Genomic DNA, 23828 nt, shown 5'->3' with positions numbered 1-23828 from the left:
TTTGTGTGACCAGAGTCGCCACAGTGTGAGCAAATAATCTTAGAAGCAGACCCATCCCTGCGAGACTTCAGAGGGGTAGAGGATGACCGTGAGTTGTGAGCCACCATGGCTGAGGAATCATTAGTGGAGAGAGGTCTATTCATGGTAACACGTTGCTGCTGTTCACGCCGAACATAGGCGTATGAAGCTTCAAGATCCAACTTAGGATCCTTTCTTAAAATCTCACCCCTGACCTGTTCAAATTCAGCATCAAGACCAGAGAGAAAAATATGCACCCGCATACGCACCATGGCTGAGTGCATCTGGACAACAGCGGCAACCGTGCCTGCCTGAGATGAGGTCCGATGGTCAATATCCTGGAAGATGGAAAGAAGGTCGTTGAAATAAGTGGACAGTGGCTGGCCATTTTGTTTGGTGTTGAAGGACCGTTGATTCAACTCAAAGAGAACCTTTCGTCTGAACCATCAAAGAAGGTTCGCCGGACAGCATCCCAAATCTCCGATGCACACTCGATTCGGATGAAGCGCTGCATGAGGGGAGGAGACATGGAATCAATTAACCAGCTTTTCACCTTCTTGTTTTCAGTCACCCACGTATCAAAAAAAGGATCAGCCGCCGGTGGTTGCTTGGTGGCACCGGTGAGATACCCGGTTTTGTTTCGCGCACCAATTCGCATATCAAGTAACTGAGACCAAAGCGGATAATTGTGGTCATCAAGGACAACAGTGATGGAAAAGGAGGAGGAATCTTGTTGGATAATAATGTTTGAGGAAGGTGGGGTAGGGGCGGTGGGCGATGAAGGAGGTGAAGATGCCATCGAGTGAAAGAAATTAGGGATTAGGAAAACGGTGACGTTTGTGGGTGGGAAAAACGGGAAGAAGTGGTATACGGGTTGGGTGTACTTTCGGGTGGCAAGAAATGGTGCGGGTATTTGGTTACAGAGGAAGAAAGAATGCGGGTATACGGGTTGGATTCGGGTAAAAGAAAAAAAAACAATACGGGTTTTTTCCTTCTGGGTAAAGGAAAAAAAGAAAAATCTGAAAAAAAACAAGGTTCCTAGATCAGAACGCTCCTGATACCATGTAAAGAATGATACTACTGAAATACTTCTGTTCATTGATATCTTTACCTCTTCAATTGAGGTGTATAAATACACAAAACAAGATTTTAAACTTCCTAAAAATCCTCTAACAAAATAAAGAATCAAATACTTTGTTGCTGAAACAGAAAAACAAATATTCTTTGTTACAACAACTTTCTAAATTTAAACTTCCTAATCTAACATTAACAATACAAATTTAGAATAATATATTTATTGCTATATGTTATAAAATTAAGGGAAAAATATGTGTCGTTTTAAAAGATGTAAAATTATGTTATTTTAAGTGATAAAAAAATAGATAAGAGATGAGAGAGAAAGAGTGTACAAAAATAAAATAAAAATATGAGTCCGCCTTTTTGTTAAAGTAAAATAATATAAGTTGTATCATTTAAAATGATAAATATTTTTCTCTAAAATTAATCTACTGACATAACTTTAAAATATGTGTTACACATTTATTTTAATAAATTGTATATTACACACATTTATTTAAAATATGTGTCATTGACGGATGCAATTTACAAAATATATATATATATATATATATATATATATATATATATGCCAAAGTTTATACTTTCTCGTAACTATGAGAATGAGACACAGAATTGGCACCCAGAGATGCTGACTCGTCTATATTATATATTAAGCAACCGAGTACAATACGGATAACTTCAAAAATAAAATAAAAAAGGGCAACACGGAATTGAAAAACTCTGACTATTGAATGATAAAAGGCTAACAATAGTATAACCTTATTTTTGAATGAGTCAATTGACGTAAAACTTTATGAGAATATTATGAAGAGTTACTTTTTTCTACGTCAATATAGAAAAATTATTTATATTGAGCTCAAAATGATATTATTATGAGATAGAAATTAAAGTATTTTGAATTATAATTTATTTCAAGGTTATAATAGTCTTTTTTATTATATATTTTTTTTTTAACTAAAAAAAAAGTCATTTTAAGAGTTAATATAAATAACTTACCTATATTTAATGTAGAAATATTAAAGCCTATTATTAATTGTTAAATCAAGTCATATATAAATTTTAGGGGAATATTCACCGAGACTCTTTTGATTTGCTTTAAAATCATCTATATTCTTGTGATTTTTTTTTATATCTCCATGATTTGTAAAAAAATAAAAAATTACATGAATATTTATGATAAAAAATATATTCTTTTACAAATAACATGAACATATATGATAAAAGAAATATAGAAGTGATTCTAAGTAAATCAGTTGAACTTTTTTCTAACTTTTATGAAGAAAAAAAAAGTCATATATAACTTTTAGGGGAAATGATTTTTTCTGTCAATAGATATAAGTTATCTCCAATGAGTTCAAAACAATGTCGTTTTGAGACGAAAATCAAGATATTTTTGTAATTATAACATATTACAAGGCTATATTAGTTTTTATCATTATAATTTTTTAATCTTATAATTACAAAATGACGTCATTTTGAACTCATTCGACATAATTTTATTAACTGAAAGAAATACTTTATATAAAGAGTTTGTTTTTTCTAAAGTTACTTTAGATAACTTTATCTAATGTTCATTGAAACGACGTCGTTTTGGAACTGAAATCATGGTGTTTTTGTAATTTTAATTTATTTCAGGGTTATAATAGTCTTTATCATTCTAATTTTTTAATTTTTCAACTTCAAAACGACGTCGTTTCGATGAATATTAAATAATGTTGTCTAAACTAATCTGTGAAACTTTTTTCCCTTATATAAAAGTCATAGTTCCTCATCATTTCTTTATATAAAGTTCATCATTTCTTTAAGCAGGTTCATAGTTCCTCATCATTTCTTTATATAAAAGTCATTCCCCTCATCAACCCCATAACCCACAAAGTCTTTTCCCCAATATGGCTTATCCTAATCCTTATCCAGCACAACCACAGCCCTATGCCTCTGGTTCCGCCCCTATGCCGGCGGTTCCAACCACCGTCATAGGCCCTCAGTACTGTGCTCCGTACCCGGTTGATCTGGCTGTGGTGAAGAAGGTGATGACCATCTCTGACGGCAACTTTGTAGTCACTGATGTTAACGGCAACATCGTCTTCAAAGTTAAGGGTTCTCTCTTAACCCTCCGTGACCGCCGTGTCTTGATCGACGCCGCCGGTAAACCCATCGTCACCCTGCGCCGGAAGGTTTGTAATTGTCCCTCCACCTTCCACCCACTTTCTCTTGTTTTTTTTTTTCTTTCCATTTTCTATATTCCTGCAAATATCAGAAAATTAAAAAGAATACCAAGATTTTCAAAACGATTATTATTATTATTATTAATATTATTTTGATGAATCACAGATCATAAACAGTATACAATATACATGTATATATATCGTGATCATGAGATTTTTAGTTTTTTCATTAAATGTTGATAATAAAAAATTTAGTTTTCATATTTTAATAATATAAAATCTTTATTTTAAGACCCGAATATTTATATATCAGTTATGTTTGTATTACTGAAAAATATTTTTTCATATTACATGATAATTTAATTTTTATGTTGTGTATAAAAAAAAATTAATTAATATAAGATCCACCATTAATTAAATCACAACATAAAAATTCAATTATGATATAATATGAAAAAAAATCGAATCCCTTACTTTAATGCCAATTCGTTGCATGTGATGTGCGGGGAATTATACTATAAAAAACAAAGTTGACTTTTTCATGCATGTTGTCTACAATTATTTATTAATTAAAAATATTTTTTGTTTGGTTAATGAAAGGGCCGAAGCCCAATTAATTAAAAATGTTTTTAAGATAAACACATGTTTCAACCTTATTATTTGATTCATTTTCGCATTTTGTGCTTATAATTTTATTTTAACCTATTATATGTTGCATATTTTTCGGGTTACAAAATCACATAATCCATGTGTTTGGTTCTCTCTTTAAACCCCCCTAACATTTTTAGATATTACCAAAGTTTTTGTGTATTATAAAATAAGTTTTTGCAACAAATATCGAAAACGTGAAATTTCAAAGGCGAAAATCTTAATTAATTTTATCGAATATTTTAAGCAAATGAGACTTTTCCCTTTTGACAGCAACAGTTTGAGCCGGAAATAAGCTTATAGAATATACTTTCAAAAATATTAATAGTCAATTTTTATTTTTTTTAATTGTTCACACAATCCTAATGTAAAATACCGTAAACTGTCTATTTGTGTAAACAAATTCTTTGGTGAATTGCTAATTAAATATACAATTTATTTTGTTTTTATTTTTTGGGTGACTATTCCAAAGTATTTTATAAACAAAAAATTCAGGATTTTTATTTTTTTTAGTAATATCCTCACATCATCATTGAACTCTATAATTCATATACCCCCATCAATCACAATCTAAAATTGAGTTAGTTTAATGTTACAAGTAAGCTGTATTATTGATGCAGATGATGAGTGCACATGATCGATGGCAAGCTTTTAGGGGTGAAAGCACAGAAACCAAAGATCTAATATTTACTCTGAAGAGATCTTCCCTTATTCAGTTTAAGACCAAATTAAATGTATTCTTAGCCAATAATACCAAAGAAGATGTTTGTGACTTTAAGGTTAAAGGTAGCTGGTTTGAACGATCCTGCGTTGTTTATGCTGGTGAATCCGACACCATTGTTGCCCAGGTAAAAAAATTCCTCTGTTTATATAACCAAAATAACAATTTTTTTTTCCTTACCAAAAATCCAATCGGTTTTAATTAACTACTTTCAGTGAATTACCACTGTATGTTACAATATTAACACTAACCAATAAAATAAATATATTTCGCGGGAATGTTATTGCAGATGCATAAAAAGCATACAGTTCAGAGTATTCTGATTGGGAAAGACAATTTCACAGTTACGGTGTATCCCAATATTGATTATGCATTTATAGTGGCGCTAATTGTGATTCTTGACGAGATTAACGAGGATGAGAAGGTAGATTAGAGGAATGTTATAAAGAAAAATGTATAATTTTTAAATAAGTGGTTATGATCAAATAATATGATCACATGATCACTTTTCCACATAAGAGGATCCACTCTTACGTCAAGATCTATTGTACTTTATATCAATGGTACTATATATTTCACGTGTATTAATTATTTTATGTATGTCTCTATATTGGATGAACCATGATAATCTGTGTCTCTATTCTTTTTTCCCTTCTTTCTTTTTTACTTGCGATTGTATGTATGTTTATAATTCAGTCCCAACAATTACCGATTCCATTTCTGAAAAAAAAAAAAATCAATTTTATTAAATATAATTTTTAACTATTTTTATTTCTAGATTAGAATTAATAAGAATATTTTGAAAATATTATAATGCATATCCTCACTAGTGAGAATAGTCGCTTGTCTCTAAACATCTTCAATCATTTCGATGCAGTGGATGTTCCTTGGTATTATTCTGTCAATGCTCTGGTGCGCTCTTTACATTTGTGATTGCATCACCCAGAATCCAGATTAACATAGAGTTTTAACTTTTAACCCTTGATTTATTTTATCCATTATATCTAGATTGCCTTGCGTTAATCATATCTAGATTTTCACTTATTACAAACTCGATTGCTACTAGAAGCTGAACATGTATTCTTCCAACCTAGTTTGTGAATAGCCTGGCCCGTGAGTTTTTCGGCCCACCTATTTGTCATAGACCTCGGTGTCGAAGTTAATGTTCTTAACTTTTGCACAATTGGGTTTATTGGCAATGGGAATGGTTTCATTGGGCCTGATATAATTTATAGTTTTTTTCTTTTTATTATAATTTTGTTTTCCATGGGAATGTAATCTGTTTATTAAAATTGATATTGATGTTAAGTTCAGCAAAAAACAGTGTTTTACCCTTTACATTATTACTTTGGAAAATTGACAAATAATATGCACATATTAATTGTTATTATTTAAGGACATGCAAGTTGAACAGATTGATAAGCATTAACTGAAATAGATAAATTTTCCGAACCTACTTTTTTCTAACCAAAAAATAGTAGTTTAAAAAAATTTCTCTATTGCTAAGCTTATTTGAATAAACTTGCATATCCTTATATAATATCAATTCCTTTGAAAAATGACTCATATTAGTAATTTTATTTTTTCTTGTTTATTTTAAGCATTCAAATATTTGGCATATTCACACCCTTTAATATTTTTTGGTGAACGATAAATTTTATCAATTTAACTGCTGATTGAAAGTTCCCATCAAGTATATCATGCTTCTAAAATTTTATATAATTTTAAAACTAATCAATACTTTTTTGCACCACTTTATTTTAATATATAATATGATATTTAAATATATCTATTATTAAATTGCATATTTATAAATGTTCAGATTATCTAAAATTCAGTATATATAATCTTTTTAAAATAATATTACATTCGATTCAATGACTGGATTTTTTTTTTTTGATAACATCAATGACTGGATTATACACACTTATGTAGCACCGATACGACACGCGACACGTGACACGATACGACACGACACTCCGACACGTCAATCCTAAAAATTTATGGATTTCGACACGTTGGGACACGTTTTAATATTAAATAATATTTTTAATTTATATAGTGTATATTTCATTTAATATTTAATAATTTAACAAAAAAAATGAAACTAAATTAATAATACCCATCAACACGTTATAAAGATGGAAGCTTTAATAAAAAAAATAAGAACTGGGATGAGAGAGAGATATAATATCAGATAGAGAGATCAAATCATATTAGAGAAAGATCAGAGAGAAGAAGATACAACAAGAGCGTGATAGAAATTGACAACAATGATGCTGAGATGATCTCTTATCTACTTAAGGGAAAAAAAGAAAAAAAGAAAAAATTGATATGATCAGGTGGAAGCTTTATTAATATATTTTAACTTTTAAAAAAAAATTAAAAAAAAAAATAAAAAGAAAATTACGAAAATGCCATTTGACCGTGTCGGACACGGTCAAATTCGCGTGTCGGAAAAAGTCAACCGCGTGTCCGACACCGTGTCGGAGCGTGTCGCCGTGTCGGACCCGACTCTTCCTGTTTTTACAAGTGTCCGTGCTTCCTTGGTACACACACACACACATATATATATATATATATATATATATATATATTACTTCTTTCTCTCTCTTTTTTTGGTAGTCTACTTCTTTCTCTTAATTAAATGCTTTGATTGACTAGCTTTTACTTTCAAAATTAACAAGTGAATTAAGATGAGCATATGCTTTTCAAATTTTATGTTGTTCCAGTTAGATGCCATTTATTAAACTATTAGATATTCGTAAGGATCTATAATAACAATTAATAATGAGTTGTTTTATGTGGTCTTAAATCGACTATAAATAAAAGGACTTAATTTTTTTTTTTATAACAAAAAGGACTTAATTTTTCATATAGGGTTGTGGACTTTCTATGTTTACGGGGATGATGGTGATTGGAGATGAAAATGACTTGCTCGATCATTGCAATATTTAAAAAAGTAATTCGATCTAGTCATCCCTTAAAATCTTTAAACATTGTGCATCCTTAATTGAAAATAATTAAGTCCTCATCATTGCAAGCCAATACGTAAACCACGTCAATAAAAGAACAAACAGGAGTTGTTACCCAAAAAAAGGTATAGACTTACAATCTTCTAATTGACACTTCTTAATTTTACACATAAAATTATGGGTTTTATAAGAATTATGTTGCAGGAAAAGTGATTGTATAATGTTATAGAAATTTATTTTGCGTGCCTTAGTTTTTTTTTTTTTACTTCAAAAAGTGCGAGTCGCACAAAATGTTACATGTGTAGGAAATTTTTGTGTGTAATGTGACATGATAGATGCAAATCCCTAAAATTATATTGCAACTTCTTCATGATATTTCAATTGTGTCAATACATTTTTTTTATACAAATATAAAAATTAAACACATAACCTAATGTAAAATATATTTTAACCATGACGTGTGGCTTAATTGAGAAATTAAGTTTTATAAAAATGGATTTTTATAGTATTGGCTGCAGAGCCACATTAGCCACGTTTTAAACATTAATAAATAACTTTTGTTATGTTGTAGCACTTAAAAAGGATATAATTTAATGTTTAATACCCGCTAAATTTTTTTGACACGTACTAATAGTCGCTTGAAGTACTTCACGGTTATAATAAGTACCCGAAATAATCTCACACCTGAATAGGAATACTTTTTTTTGGAAATAATAGGAAATTAAAACAAAAACACAACAAAAAGAAATTAGGCACAAAGCCTAGACCAGTGAACACCTATAGTGTCACCATACAGACTATCAATACAACCTGACGGTGGACAATTAAATTCCTGAATTACCCAAGAGAAACCATAAGAGTAAGAGGCTAGAAAGTCCGCTACTCTATTTCCTTCACGGTGAATGTGAGACATATAAATCTGCCAATCTCGCTGCATCAAATTTCGAATACGATTCACCAAATTAGCCGCTGGGTAATCATGGTGGCACCCATTTGTAATGAGCTGTTGAGCTGAAAGAGAATCTCCTTCGAGCCAAACTTGCCTAAAACCTCTATCCCAATCTAGCTCCAAACCAACCAAGCAAGCCCATAACTCAGCATGCAAAACTGTACCTGAGCTTAAATTTTTACAGAATCCGACGATCCAAGTTCCTGAGGCATCGCGAAAAACTCCTCCACACCCAGTCCTAGTACCATTAGCATCACATGCACCATCAACATTAAGCTTAACCCAATCCACAGGAGGACAACACCAAGCAACCAATCTCTCTATTCGATTCCTTGGTTGATTGCCCGCTCCAAAAACAGGGTTAGCTGCAAGAGCGACACTATCTCTGAAACCAATTGCTGAACGGATAAGTGAATAAGCATTCTGGCGATCACCTTCAAAAACCCAAGAATTCCTACATTTCCAAATTTTCCAGGCTAAGATTCCAAATAAAAGAGGTCAGTCCGACCCCATCCCCCAATCCTTTGAGCTGTCTAAATTAGAAATGATCCAATTGTGCAGGTTGAGGTTGAAAAATTCACGCTGATTTATATGAGGCATTATCATGCACCATACATCCTTTGATTGTGGACAGTCGCGAATAGTATGAAGGATAGTTTCACTAGACTGATTACATCTAGGACACAGATCTGAAAGAGCCATATGACGGCGGAGTCTACAAACATTAGTCATCAGCTTCTCCCCTGCCATTAACCAAAGAAAAAAGCGAATTCTTTCTGGCCCCTGCCATCTCCAAACACTTTCCCAAGGAAACTGTTGGATTGTAGTATCATTGATGGCTAATATTGCATATGCTGACTTAACAGTAAACTTGCCATCTGTCGTTCCATTCCAAATTAAATGATCCTGGCCATCTTGACTAGAAGGAGGAAGAAAATTCATAAATCGATGCAGCACAGAATCTGGAAGCAATTGTCGAAGAGAATTCCATTTCCATTGCCCCAATTCATCCACGTAGTCCACCACCTTCTAAAGAGTATCACTAACAGAAAACTGAGAACCTGCATATGAGATCAAAGGACCACAATCGGGCAGCCAGCTATCAAGCCAGAACATAGTGGACTGACCATTGCCTAACTGCACCCGACTATGATCCATTATAATATTCCAATGACGCGTAATTCCCTTCCAAAGCTGGGAGCTGCTGTTTGGAGCATGAATAATTGGTGTCATGCCTGCCTCCACATTGTACTTAGCACGTAAGAACTTTGACCACAAGGCATCTGGATGAGCTACGAGGTTGAACCCAACCTTCATGATAAATGCTGAGTTCATTTCCCTCATACTCCGCAGTCCAAGGCCTCCATTTTTTTTATCCATGCAGATCTGCTTCCAGGCCACAAGATGAGAACGTCTAGAGTGTGGAAATGAACCCCAAACAAAATTTCGAATCTTCCTATCAATCTCTTCACAGGTGACTTGCGGTAATGAACAAACCTGCATTGGATATGATGGGATTGCTAATAACACTGCTTTAGATAATGTAACACGACCTGCTAGAGATAGACTGGCATGATCCCAAGCAGCAATTCTAGAATTCATTCGATCCAAAACATAAGAGAAAGATGACCGACCCACTCGCTTATGATGCAAAGAAATTCTCAAGTATCTTCCAAGATCCGCAGTCAAAGAAAAACCAAGAAGCCCACTAAGATGGTTTGCTTGAGTATGACCCACATTCTGAGAAAAGAAAACTCTAGTCTTACTATGATTGACTTTTTGACCAGATGAATCACAAAATATATGTAAGGCCTGTTGAATTATTAACACTTGCTCCTGAGAAGCTTCTGCAAACAAAAGGAGATCGTCAGCAAAAAATAAGTGGAAAATTTGTGGAGCTCCCCTTTTAATCCTCACTGGCTTCCACCTCCTTTGATCCACTGCCTGAGAAATGAGATGGGCTAGTCTTTCCATGCAGAGGACAAAAAGATAAGGAGAAAGAGGATCTCCTTGTCTTAAGCCTCTAGTTGGCCGAAATTCTTTAGTACAAGCCCCATTCCAAAGAACATTCATAGTGCAAGATGAAACACACCACATAATTAGTCTTATCAAATTTTCAAGAAGCCCTACATCATATAGGGTATCCTGAAGGAAATTCCAACTGATCCTATCGTATGCTTTCTCAAGATCAACCTTGAATAGGAATACTTGTTTCAAAACAAATAGTGTCACTCTTAAGTCTTAATTTTCATGAGAAAGGTGAAAAAATGATTTGGATTTGAAATAGTCACGCTATAAACTTTTAAATCCGGATAAAAGGCTTTTAAATTATTTCAAACTTGCAAACTGAATTTATCCACATAATTTAAATAAGTTATTCATGACTTGTACATACTCATTAAAACTCATAAAAAATAGAGTTTTTCTCCTTTTAATTTAAAAATATAAATTAAATAAAGGGGAGACATAATTAACTTATAAAAAAAAAAATATTACTTAGTCTATAACTTTTTGTAGTATATAGTTTTTATTAATCAATATATAACTTCTATTGTTTAGTCTATAACTTTTGACATAAAATCTGTAATTTCCAAAAAGGAATTATGATATTCCCTTTCTTGGAGGGAGTACTCTAAAGTGAATTTATATGAAAAATATTAGATATTACAAAATGTATTTTTTTATACATTACAGGATGTATTTTTTTTTTTTGGTTGAAAAGATGTATTAATTACAGGATGTAAAAAATTACAGGCATTTTTAGATTCAAGTAAAAGTTTTAAAAATAAATTAAAAAATACTTAATATAAAAAACATTTAAAATTATGAGATTAATATATGAGATTAATAATTAATTTATAAAAAATATTTAAAATGTATTAAAATAAAAATTATTTAAACTTATAAAGAAGTATATTTAATTTAAAAGAATTTAAATTTGATTACCAAAAAAAAAAATTTAAATTTGTATATAACATAAAAGTTATTTCATTAAAACAGCCATATAGCATTTTTCTAAATTTTTATTATTTTCATTGTTTTGAATTACGATTTTTGTTTACATTTAATTTTTCTCTTTTTTATCTTTCTTGACTTTTTCTACTTTAACATTTTATTTTTCTTTTTGGATTTTGTATAATTATTTTTCTAAGATATTTAAACAAATTGTAATCAAAGTGCATTAATTAATAAATTATATATATATATATATATATATATATATATATATATATATTATATATTGTTCATCAATCCTTAATAAAAAAATATACATTAGTGAACTTGTTAAGGGCAGGAAGAGTGATATGATGTGTCAAAGTATATCATTATAACAATGACTAGCTAAGTCAATAATATAAATTATAGTTTAATGGAGGTCATCGTGAAGCCATGCAAAGGCAAGCTAAGAATCAAGCATGAGCTGAAATGAGCTCAATTATAGCTGCATAGGAGAGATTTCTGCAAGATAACAATAGGTGAGCAATAGTGAATAAGGTGATTTCTCAATGGAGGATTGATGTATATATATATTAGCATGAGGAGATATCTCCTATATAAGAAGTGTGATGTAACAATCGTTTTTAGTTTTGTGGACTTCACTAACATATGAGGCGACATAACTCATCATGTGTGAGGATTATGCACACATAGAGTTCGAAAAGAATAAGATGTATAGAAACCATTTGTCCTCTGATGAGTTAATGGACTCGGCCTGTCAGACAGTCCAATAATAAGGCCCATATATACTTAACTAGTCGGTCCAAAACAATTAGTAAAATGCTTTTTCAAGTTAATAAGAGATGATAGCCACTGGCATCATCAACATCCTTCGCTTCAATAACATAACCCTCTTTCTAACGTGTGCGGCTGCATAACTCATCATGTGTAAGGTTTATACATACATGGAGTAAGGGAAGAATCAGATGCATGGAGACCATTTGTCTTCTGATGAGTTAATGGACTCAGCCTGCTAGACAATCCAATAATAAGGCATATATATATACACCAAACCAACCGATCTAGAACAATTAGTAAAATGTTTTTTCAAGTTAATAAGAGATGATAGCCACTAGCATTATCAACATCCCCCTCCAATAACATAACCCTTTTTCTAACATGTGCAGTTGCATGGCTCATCATGTGTAAAGGTTATGCATACATGAAGTGAGGGGAGAATAAGATGTATAGAGACTATTTGTCCTCTGATGAATTAATGGACTCGACTTGCTAGAAAATCCAATTATAAGGCCCATATATATCTATCTAGCCGCTCCAAAATAATTTGTAAAATGCTTTTAGAAGTTAATAAAAGATGATAGTCACCGACATCATCAACATCCCCCCTCCAATAATATATCTCTCTTTCTAACATGTGCAAGTGCATGACTTATCATGTGTAAGGGTTATGTATACATGGAGTGAGGGAAGAATCATATGTGTATTGAGAGTATTTGTCCTCCTATAAATTAATGGACTTGACTTGCCGGACAGTTCAATAATAAAGCCCATATATATCTAATCAGATGTTCCAAAACTATTAGTAAAATGATTTTTGAAGTTGATAAGAGATGATAGCCAGTGGCACCATCAACATTTCCCCTCCCTCCAATAACACAATCCTCTTTTTCTATGACGATTTTGTGTCCATTTCCCCCGATATCTGTTAAACTTCTTGCTAATACAAAAATGGACTGCTTATTAATTAATTTAGAGGTATAATTGGCAATCTTATTTAAAATTTGAAAACAGTCTCAGTGAAAAATTAAAAATTTAAATTCAAAAATAAGTAATTAATAACTAATATGAATATTATACTTGATGAATATTTATATTTAAAATAATTAATTGTATAATATTAGAAAATTTAAAAAGAGAAAAAGAGAAAATTAATTTTCGATAATAATGATATAAATTATTTTACTTTAAAGAATGAAATTTTTATTTTCTTTAATAGGATTGGGTGAATGCATAAAATTCCCGATTAATGTCGAACCTTTTACAAGGTAAAATTGCTGAGTATGCATATCAGTGTAAGACACCCGAGTGTGCATGTATAATTATATACTATGCATTTAGAAACATTGTGGGTGCATGTGCTCAAGCTGTTTAATTGTTTTTGTGATGAATAAATTTTTGGTGCTATTGTTGCATCAAGATTCAATGCATTTTATTAATGGGAGCATTATATATCATTGGAGAGAAAAAAGATTTGACAGAGAAAAAAAAACTTTAACTAACATGTAATACTTTTATTAATAGAATGCACTAAATCTTTAGTGTAACAGTAATATCAAAGATTTATTTAGGATATTAAGCATCAAGTGACATATATATTAGTGGTGAGGACTATCCAAAATTTTAGTGCTCAAGTTAGTGGTCAATGATTTCAAAATCCAAACTATAAATGTGTGGCTACCATGTTTCATGACTGAAAAATCTAATTCAATACTAATATATGTTTGTTGTCAGGATGTGGTATACATTATCCTTTTTATTATTTTATTTATTGGTCAGATTATCATCAGAACCAATGTTTGATACGTGTAAAGAATGAACAAAACTTTGTCCCACCCAATAATTAAAGGATAACCATTAAGAAACTTGACCACCAACCCGTTATTCTTAAAGAAAACTGCCACATTAAAAAATGGAATTAAATTGACAACTTCTAATGAATAATTAACAAGAGAAAGAATAACGACAATTAAGAAATCAAATAAGAAGGAAAGAAAACATTCCGCTCCCCTCGTGCTCTATCATCTATAAGATTTTGAATTTGATTTATTAATTAATGCTTTAATAATGTGATAAGAAATCGAATATGTAATGTTTTTATATAATCATCAACAACAAGAAAGTATATTAATAATTAAGTTAATTAATTAGTCAACAATAATGTGAATGTGAACATCAAAGTAATAGCTATATAGCTTGGGTCAATTTCTTCTCATATAATTAAGTTCTTTAGGGTGTGTTTCACACAGCTGACAAAACAATGAGCACAATGGGATATTCTTTGTGGCATTAAGTGAACAACTTGCAAATCAAACTTTGTTTGGATCCTATACTTTGAGTTTCATCCTAGGTTTTTTCGGCCAGTAAAAGTTCCAAATCCTTCGATTCTATTATTGTACGAGAAAGAAAAAACAATTGTTAACACTTGATATTATATGCTTCCATATATAATAAAGCATGATACTTTTCGTAATATGGGTCTTGAATAGTTTTATTTATTTATTTATTTTAAATTATACGCATCATATGAATGTCTTATAATACAATGATTTGAAACAGTACACTTGTAATTATAACTTCATAATAAATGTAAAATAACCAAGCGTTATAATCACCGAGTACACATTTTTCTTTCCATTACAATCACGATTAGGATTTTATTTTATTTTATCAACCTTTATGAAACTACAACGTGTTTTGTTCTTTGGCCGATGGAATAAATGACTACAAAAAAAAAAAAAAAAAAGAATAATGCATTGGCCAGTTGCGCGTGGCCGCAAAGAGAACCTAAAAGGCCAAAAGTTGTAGCTCGTCAATGTTCAAAGTTGGCGATTTATTGGTAAATTGATGAAGAAAATAATGTTCCATTGAAACTCTTGACTCACTCGTGGAATTGCATATAAAACAGACTCCACACTTAGCCGCCGCTATACCTCTAATAACATTTGTTTTTTTTTTTTGTCGTTTCGCTTTCAATGGTCGTATATAGCTCTCTATTCGTGGGGAATTTATGACTAAGAGAATGGATCTTTTTATATTAAAATTTGGGGAAGTATATTGTAACAATCAATTAGTGTTACTATTAATGTTACTACCAATCAATTTCACTGTTAGATCCATTATGTTGATTTAACGGTTTTATTTATTTTCATCTTTGTATAGTTATGATTCTCCATATTTAATACTTTATATTTATTTCCACATTTGTATGGTTATAATTTCTCATATTTAATGTTTTCACGTTAAATATGGAAATCATAATCATACAGAGATGAAAATCATAATCATACAAAGATGAAAATAAATATAACTGTTAAATCAACATAATCGATCTAACGGTGAAATTGACTCGTAATAACATTGATAGTAACACTAATTGATTGTTATAATATCTTATCCCTTAAAATTTTATTTAATTTGGTCGCATGAAATTTTTATATTTTTTTTCTATTAATAATAAGGAAATATATTTTTGCTTTTAAAGCAGATAAACAATATTTGTCACGGAGAGAAAAAACATTGTGAAATGAAAGAGAAAAATATAATTGGAATCCACAATCTTTTTCTCTTTGTGGCATATATCATTTAGGGTTTTATAAGAATTATATTGTAGGAAAAGTGATTGTGTTATGTTATAGAGATTCGTTTTGCGTGCCAGAGTTTTTTTTTTTTTTTTTTTTGGTTTCAAAAATTGCAGGTCCCATATTGTGTGTGTAGGAAAGTTGTTGTGGTCATGTTAAATGATAGATGCAAAACCCTATCATTTATCATACAACTAAGTAATGTGAAATTTCAACTCCCCTTAAGAGCACAGATTCTCGCTTCTTCTTCTTCTAACTATTTTTAATGATCAAGTCATCATAGTTACAGAGTTTTATGAGTTTTATAGTTTCTGTGAATTTGTATGTGAAATTCAGCTTTTATAAGACACTGATATAAATTTTGGAAAATAATGAATAATAAACTATGATTTCTGATTATTTTTTTCCCTTCAACTTTTCTTTTTGAAATCTAACCAATCTGATTTATTTTTTATTAAATGAAATAATTTTTTTATTTATAATATCAGAGCAGGAAAATTTGTAGAGACAAAAGGAAGAAAACAAAATTTACACTAACTTTGAGGTTTACTTGAGCAATACTCTATGATCCTAGAGGCACATTTCTTTTCTAATTGTTTCACACTACAGAGATTTTTAGAAAGCACGTAATAATGTTATTACTATTAGTATTATTTATGGGATTAATATTAATTCTTAGGTGGCTTTTCTAGATTATTCATAGAGGAGAATGGTAGTGGTGGTAATTTGATGAGCTTCCTCCAACCTCTCTTTTTGGTTTGCTTTGAGTGTGTCATTTTCACTTTACAACTTTCTCATATAATGCTATTAATCAATGAAGAATATCTACTCATTTTTCTTTTAAAAAAAACTGATGTTTAAGAATTATTTCTTGAGTTTCTACATGCTGAAAATCTTAATGAATTCAAAAGTGAGTGAAAACATTTCCTTTTTAATTCCCTAAGTTTATAAAGTTAACCTTTTACATATTTCAAATTTCAAGCAACCTTTTGTCAGACTATTTCTTTTGTTACATACACCAGCATCCTAAAATCTAAGATGCAATGTTATCCAAAAAAAAAAAAAAATCTAAGATGCCATATTCTATTTTAATTTAATAAAAAATTCAATAGAGAATAATAGTGCAACTTTCTCGTTGTACATAAAGCTACCATCATTGGAATAATTTGTTTCCTTTCCACATAAAAAAAAAGTAAAATAAGATGTCTCCATTCTGAATACAGGGTATGTTAACATAACTTACAATAATACATAATATGATTTACAAAAGAAAGATAACGACAAGATCATACTAAAGACACTTTTTATGCCGTTCAAACATTTTACAAATAAATATTTAAATTATTCGTTTAAGAATATCTTGGGTAATAAATTAGTTTTTTAAAAATTGCAGAAATTAATTTAGTCCACTATATTGTAAAGCAAATATCATTTTAATATTAAATTACTTTCTAAAAATATAATTAAAGAGAAATTAATAACTATATTAAATATCAAAATATTAAATGGATTCACAAAATTTATCATTGACGACTGATTCAAATGATTATTGTCTCTTTATATTAAAAGTAATGCTTTAAAATATAATTAATCTAAGTGAGTTTATTCATTCGATCCTTAATTAATTATATTTGTATTACAAATATTATGTGTTATAACTATAAATAAATTGTAAATCAAACTAATTAAATTATATCTTTGGTAATCAAATCTATTAGATCACAGCTTAAAATTCTCATCAATTCAATTTCTGATTTAGATTTTTTTTTAAAATAATACATAAAAAAAATTCATGGGTGATCTCACCATGATACATGTTCATAATTGAGTGATTAAAAAAAAAAAAATTTGCTTTACAGGATGAACTGCCACGTGGTGCCTGGGTATCTAGTGCGTGGAATAACACCCACAAAGATTGCAAGCAAGGAAGGAAAATTACGAACTTTCCGGGAAATACTTTTTCCGCGAGAAAATAATGGAAAAAAGGAAAACTTGTGAGAACCCCTTTTTAGCTGAGAGAAAAAGGAAGAACTTGCCTATTTGAGAAAACAAGCGACGACTTTTCGGATTATTATTATTATTATTATTATTTTTCGATTGTTCCCTTTGATGAATTTCGCTAGGGTTTCGTAATCTTTCACTCTTCCGAACAATCACCGAGGTGGTTTGTTTCTGATAATTCCTTCAAAGTTTGGTTCTTTGTTTGCTTTTGTGTTTTGGGTCGTTGATCGAGAATTGGTTTTGCTGCTCCTAGAAAGTTCAGAGAGAGAGAGAGAGAGAGAGAAGGGGAATATATCATGGCTGCTTCTTCTTCTTCAGCTACTGTCGCAGTGGAGAAGGCGACCAGCGATCTTCTTTTGGGTCCTGATTGGACCATGAACATCGAAATTTGTGATTCCATCAATTCTAATCATTGGTAATGAATCTTCAACGATAAGAATACGAGAAAGCTAGCATATCAATTTCGAGACCTTTTTTTTTTTTTTGAAGGGTTTGACTTTGATCATCTGTCACATGCTTATGATGTTTCTTCTTTTAAATATGAAGTTTCATGCAGATGTTTATGGCTTTTATTATGAGATGAAATTTGGGGTCAAAAGTTTCTATTTTATTTTTATTTTTTTATTTTGATTTTGGGGGGAGGGGGTTGTTGGGGATTTGTTCATGTTCTTGTGAAGAATCAGTTGAGGATTATATGGAAAATAGTGGAAGCTGGTTGTTCTTTTCTGCTAATTATATGATTTTTTTTTTTTAAATTCTGATTGCTTTTATTTTTTTCTCATGCAAAATTGTTGGTCTCTATATGTAACAATAATATTTAGTCTCAATTTTCTCTTAGGAAAAACTGAAAGTTACTGGATGATAGTATAAACTAGTTTGTCAACTTGCTTCTTTCTCCTTTCCCTAATCTTTTTTTTTTCCCCTTCAATAAATTAGTCTTTGGGAAATTTATAGTTTATTTTACTGAATCTTTGATGAGTGCCATATGCTTAATTTCTCAGGCAGCCAAAAGATGTGGTGAAAGCTGTGAAGAAGAGATTACAACATAAAAGCTCTAAAGTTCAATTACTAGCTCTCACGGTACTTTTGTTGGCACTGGTCTTCAGACTAACCTTTACATATTCGCCTCAAGTTGTTTGTGGCTGTGTCCTGCCATACTTAAATTTCAAATTCATTTTTATTTGGAACTTGTCTTATGGTTTCTGCTTATCTTCTACTCCCTAGCTTCTAGAGACAATGGTGAAGAACTGTGGTGATTTTGTGCACTTTCAAATTGCTGAGAGGAACATATTGGAGGAGATGATCAAAATCGTAAGGAAGAAGGTAAGGTGGTGTTAGTTTGAAGCTTCATTCAGACGCGTTCTGATTTAATTTGCATTATTTGATGCTTGAAACAAATTGTTATTGCATTCTTCATTGAAATTTGTTGTTATAAACTAGCTCAGATCATTAGGACCAAACATCTGTTTTGTTGTATAGAGGGATAATCTATGTTTGGGCTTGACCGTTTTGTGCAAGATTTGTGTTAGTAAAATTGATCAGTTAGCACAGTTTTTGAAATAATTAATCAAGCCTGCAGTTTGATACAGCTGTCAAATCTTCTCATCCATCAATCCACCTTTTCTGTTCACAAACTCTAAACCAAAGTGTTTATTCTTTGGCTCTGTCTATTATCTATAATCTTCATATTGATAAATTTAAAAGTTAAAACTCAAAAGAAATAGTAAAAAATATATTTATTCAGAAGATGATGTTCTTAAGAGACATTATTGATTGTATGATAAGTACTTGCAATTATTTTAGACTATGGAAATAATTTTTTTTGTTTCTCTCTTCTGAACTGACCTATGAGGGACTATTTTGGAAAATTTCCCTATCAAGGTAGCTGATATCAAAGTTCAATGCAAATATCTGTGATTTAATTTACTTTGTTATGGCATCTGATGATGTTGTTGTTTCAACTGCACCTTCTGCCTGATTCAATTTATATCTGAATCAAGCTCCGTGGGCTACTGCTATACATCATTAATGATCCGTGTGTTGTAGAGTTCAGTGGAGGTTTCCCTTAGTCCGTGATCCTAGATTTAACCTGTTTTCATTATATTTGTATATTTTAAAGCTAGTCACCTCCAACCTTAGACCTCATGGGTTCAAAGTTATCTGAATATTTATGGGTGGTATTTCCCAGTCAAAATAAAATGTCATAATGTTGAGTTGATGCCCTTAGTATTTATTAATTACCCTAAGTATGTATGGTGTTTAGTCCATCAAAGCAAGCTTAGTATTGATGAACTTTGGATATAGTGGTGCTCTATATCTATTCAACCACTATTTTGAGCTAATTATAATTTTTCTTTGTTTTCCTTAGTGATTTGTCTCGTCTAACTTGAAATACATGTGATGATAATTTAGGCAGACATGCAAGTGAGGGATAAAATTTTAGTATTGCTGGACTCGTGGCAAGAGGCATTTGGGGGTCCAGGTGGAAAACATCCTCAGTACTATTGGGCATATGAGGAATTAAGGGTGAGTATACAGCTGTCTACTCTATAAATTTTTTGATTGGTTTTATCCATTTTTTCCTTGATAGTTGCTCGTGGAAAGTGGAAGCTAGTTTGCGAAAATTGATATTCACTTGACATTTGTGGATATTCTGTGAAATAATAGCACCTTTGTTCCATTTTAATGGTGACATTTAACTTTTACAAATTTCAAGACACATTTTCTTATTATGTGTTTTTATAAATTGTATTTTGTAACTGAATTTGACACCTCAAAATAATTAAATGCTTAAAAATCTAATTTGTTGGTTTTGCAATTCTCTAGGGACAAATAATTAAATTGGGTGAATTTTAAGGTTAACTTTTTCCTTCAAAACCTCAGTGTGGGGAATTGTCCCCTTCAAAACCCGAATCCTCATCCCCTTTGTTGCATTGGAATAATAATTAAATGATCTTTAGAACATATCATCATTTGGATTTTATAAATGGCAGCGATCTGGAGTAGGTTTTCCGAAGCGGTCATCAAATGCAGTTCCAATTTTTACTCCACCTCCTACCCATCCAACTTTAAGAAACATGCAAGCTGGATACGGGATGCCAAGCAATTCGTCAAAAACACTTGACGAAACAATGGCAACAGAGATAGAAAGTTTAAGGTGAAACTCTGATTTGTATCATCCTTGCTTCTGCTGCTGTCCTGTGTTCCTGAATTTCTGTGTGCTCAACTTTGTCTGCTGGCTAATTTTTTTATTGAAATTCTTAGTTTGTCAAGCTTGGATTCCATGCGGCATGTTTTGGACCTTTTGAGTGACATGCTACTGGCTGTGAATCCTAGTGACCGCGAGGTATGTTAAACAGTGTTGCTTGGCCTTCTTGAATCCTCATTGGAACTAAATAAAATGATTAAGTGTTTACTTTTTATGCTTTGTAGGCTGTAAAAGATGAAGTAATTGTTGATCTTGTTGATCGCTGTCGCACCAACCAGAAAAAATTGATGCAGATGCTAACAACAACTGGGTTAGTTCCACTCAACTGGCTATATCATGTGGCACTCACCCAAATATACTTGTGCATTGCTTTATGAAGTCTTTGTGTCCACAGGATATGTGGAATAATCCTTGTTATCATCTTGGTTATGTTGTAGGGATGAGGAGCTTCTTGGGCAAGGCCTTGAATTAAATGATAGTATTCAAAGTTTGCTCGCAAGGCATGATGCAATTGCTTCTGGTACTCCCCTTCCAATTCAAGGTGCAAGTTCCAGCACTCTAACAACTGAAGTTAAGAGTTCCAGCCCAGGAGATTCTGTTTCAACACCTAAAGCTAGCCCTTCAGCCCTAGTGTTTTCTGAAACAAGGGACCAGAGTGATGAAGAGGAAGAAGATGAATTTGCACAGCTCGCTCGAAGGTCACTTAGAACTGATAATATATTTTAAATTGATATTTCATTGCTCGTGGTTATGGAAATACAATTTTCTTTTCCATTCATATGAAAATAGGAAGTGTAACTTATCCAAAAATACAACTGTTTAGAATGTCTTCCGCATGCATTTAGGTCTATAGATGTATGGATTTGCATGGCCAAGTGAATTATCTACTCTTGGTTTCATTGAGTTGAAACAGGAATCATTGCATAAAGCATTTCTGTTCATTTTACATTTAAACTCCTAGTTATTCCATTCTATCCTATTTGGCTTGGCAAGCAAAACTGTGTTATTAGTGTAAGTTTTTATCTTTATCTTTTTTTTTTTTAATCATCATAGAATTTCTGTCTACCACCGACCCCAATTAATTTGGGATAAAGGTGTTGTTGATGTTGATGTTGTTGAGAATTTCTGTAAATTTGTATATGCAACATGTATTGCAGGTTGGGGGGGGGGGGGGGGGTAATGAAATTGTTCAATTGTGTCAGTGAATTTCTTAATGAATTTTTAATTTAGTGTGAACTTTTTACTACTAATGCAGGCATTCTAAGACACAGTCAGTGACTTCAAAAGATGCTACAACTGGATCCAGTGAAAATTCAGGGTCAATGAACCCTAGCAGCCCAACTCCACATGTGCCAGAGCCCTCAACCTCTGTCCCATCCAATGCATTAGCTCTTCCTGACCCACCTACAACAGTTAGTCCTGCAAAAGATCAGGACCTTATTGACTTACTGAGTCTCACTTTGTCCCTGGCACCATCTTCTCCACAGACAAATTATGCGCCATCAGCTTCTAGCCAAGGCATGCATCAGATACCTGTTCAATCAGGAACAGAAGGGTATTCTTATGCTCCCCAAACGTATCCTGGAAATTTGTCATTCAACAGTTATGTTGTCCCTTGGGCTCAACCTCAATCTCAGTCAGAATTTCAAACCCAGTCTCAACAACAGATGTATCAATCCCAACCTCAACCTCAACCTCAACCTCAATCCCAATCCCAACCTCCAACCCCACCCTCACCTCAGCAATTACATACACACTATGAATATGATCAAGCACAGCATCATCAACAAACCCAACAGTTACAGACTCAGCCTCAGCCTCAGCCTCAATCAGAACCCTTACCACAATCCCCACATGCATTGCAACGACAACCTCAGTCACAGTTGCAGAGTCAACATCTTCAATATAGTCCTCCTCAACAACAATTGCAACAACATTATGAACCCCGACCATTACAGTATCAGCCCCAGCCACAAGCTCAACCACATTTGCAGTCTCAGCCACAACCCCAATCACATTTGCAACCTCAGCCCCAACCCCAACCGCATTTACGGCCTCAGCCACAACCTCAACCTCAACCTCAGTTACTGTCTCAGCCCCAACACCAACACATTCAGCAATCTCAACCACAGCCTCAATTTCAGAATCAACATCTCCAATACCCAGCAAGATATCCTCCTCCGCCATGGGCTGCTACACCCGGATATCCCAACTATCAAAACCAATTATCTGCTACAAATATGATTTCAACCCCTCAAGCCAGCACGACACTCGGGGTTCGGCCATTGCAACATAATTATTCATTCCCTTCATCTGGTATTAGTGGAGGAGATCCTAGGGGGAATTCTGGACTGAGGACTCCACCTGCCAGTGGAACTGGACAAAAGCCCTTTGTTCCATCTTACAGGTTATTTGAAGATTTGAATGTTTTTGGAAGCACAGATGGAAGGGTAAAGATGACAAGCAGTGGCACATCATCCAGCTTGTCAGGAGGGACAATGGGACCTGGTATGGTAGGGGGGCATAAGTGAGATTTTATTTATGTTTTTATGTAAAAATTGTGAGGTTGATATCAATGCTGTATATCACATACTGTTGGCTTCTTCACATTTGCAGCTTATGTTAGTTCTTTAGATTGATATCCTACATATGTGTAGATCATAAAGTCATTTGTTTTGAGTCTTACCTCAGACGACAGACGTGGAACATTCTTTGATATAAGATTTTAGTTTCTGGTAGTGCTTCTC

The 23828-nt window shown here is 32.2% G+C and overlaps 3 protein-coding genes across 3 annotated transcripts; 2 read left to right on the top strand and 1 right to left on the bottom strand.

Annotated features, from left to right (window-relative positions):
* Window positions 1-433: 433 nt before the first annotated feature.
* On the bottom strand, window positions 434-817 carry LOC133302109 (uncharacterized). The gene has a single exon (XM_061501853.1). The coding sequence runs from the start codon at window positions 815-817 to the stop codon at window positions 434-436; it is 384 nt and encodes a 127-aa protein (XP_061357837.1).
* Window positions 818-2894: 2077 nt separating this feature from the next.
* Window positions 2895-5260, top strand: LOC133302133 (protein LURP-one-related 10). Its single transcript, XM_061501883.1, has 3 exons — window positions 2895-3272; window positions 4532-4759; window positions 4922-5260. Exons 1-3 carry the CDS (start codon window positions 2988-2990, stop codon window positions 5063-5065), a joined length of 657 nt encoding a protein of 218 aa, XP_061357867.1. The 5' UTR covers window positions 2895-2987; the 3' UTR covers window positions 5066-5260.
* A 12567-nt stretch (window positions 5261-17827) lies between these two features.
* On the top strand, window positions 17828-23816 carry LOC133302083 (TOM1-like protein 6). Its single transcript, XM_061501808.1, has 10 exons — window positions 17828-18033; window positions 18127-18288; window positions 18875-18953; window positions 19098-19196; window positions 20286-20399; window positions 20867-21030; window positions 21138-21219; window positions 21306-21391; window positions 21519-21779; window positions 22337-23816. Exons 2-10 carry the CDS (start codon window positions 18170-18172, stop codon window positions 23610-23612), a joined length of 2280 nt encoding a protein of 759 aa, XP_061357792.1. The 5' UTR covers window positions 17828-18033; window positions 18127-18169; the 3' UTR covers window positions 23613-23816.
* Window positions 23817-23828: the final 12 nt, after the last annotated feature.

The sequence above is a fragment of the Gastrolobium bilobum genome, unplaced genomic scaffold, assembly GCF_033153095.1.
Source record: "Gastrolobium bilobum isolate Gb01-03AN ecotype WA unplaced genomic scaffold, APGP_CSIRO_Gbil_v1 utg36412, whole genome shotgun sequence".
Taxonomy (NCBI): Eukaryota; Viridiplantae; Streptophyta; class Magnoliopsida; order Fabales; family Fabaceae; genus Gastrolobium; species Gastrolobium bilobum.
This window is presented reverse-complemented; position numbering and strand designations above follow the sequence as displayed.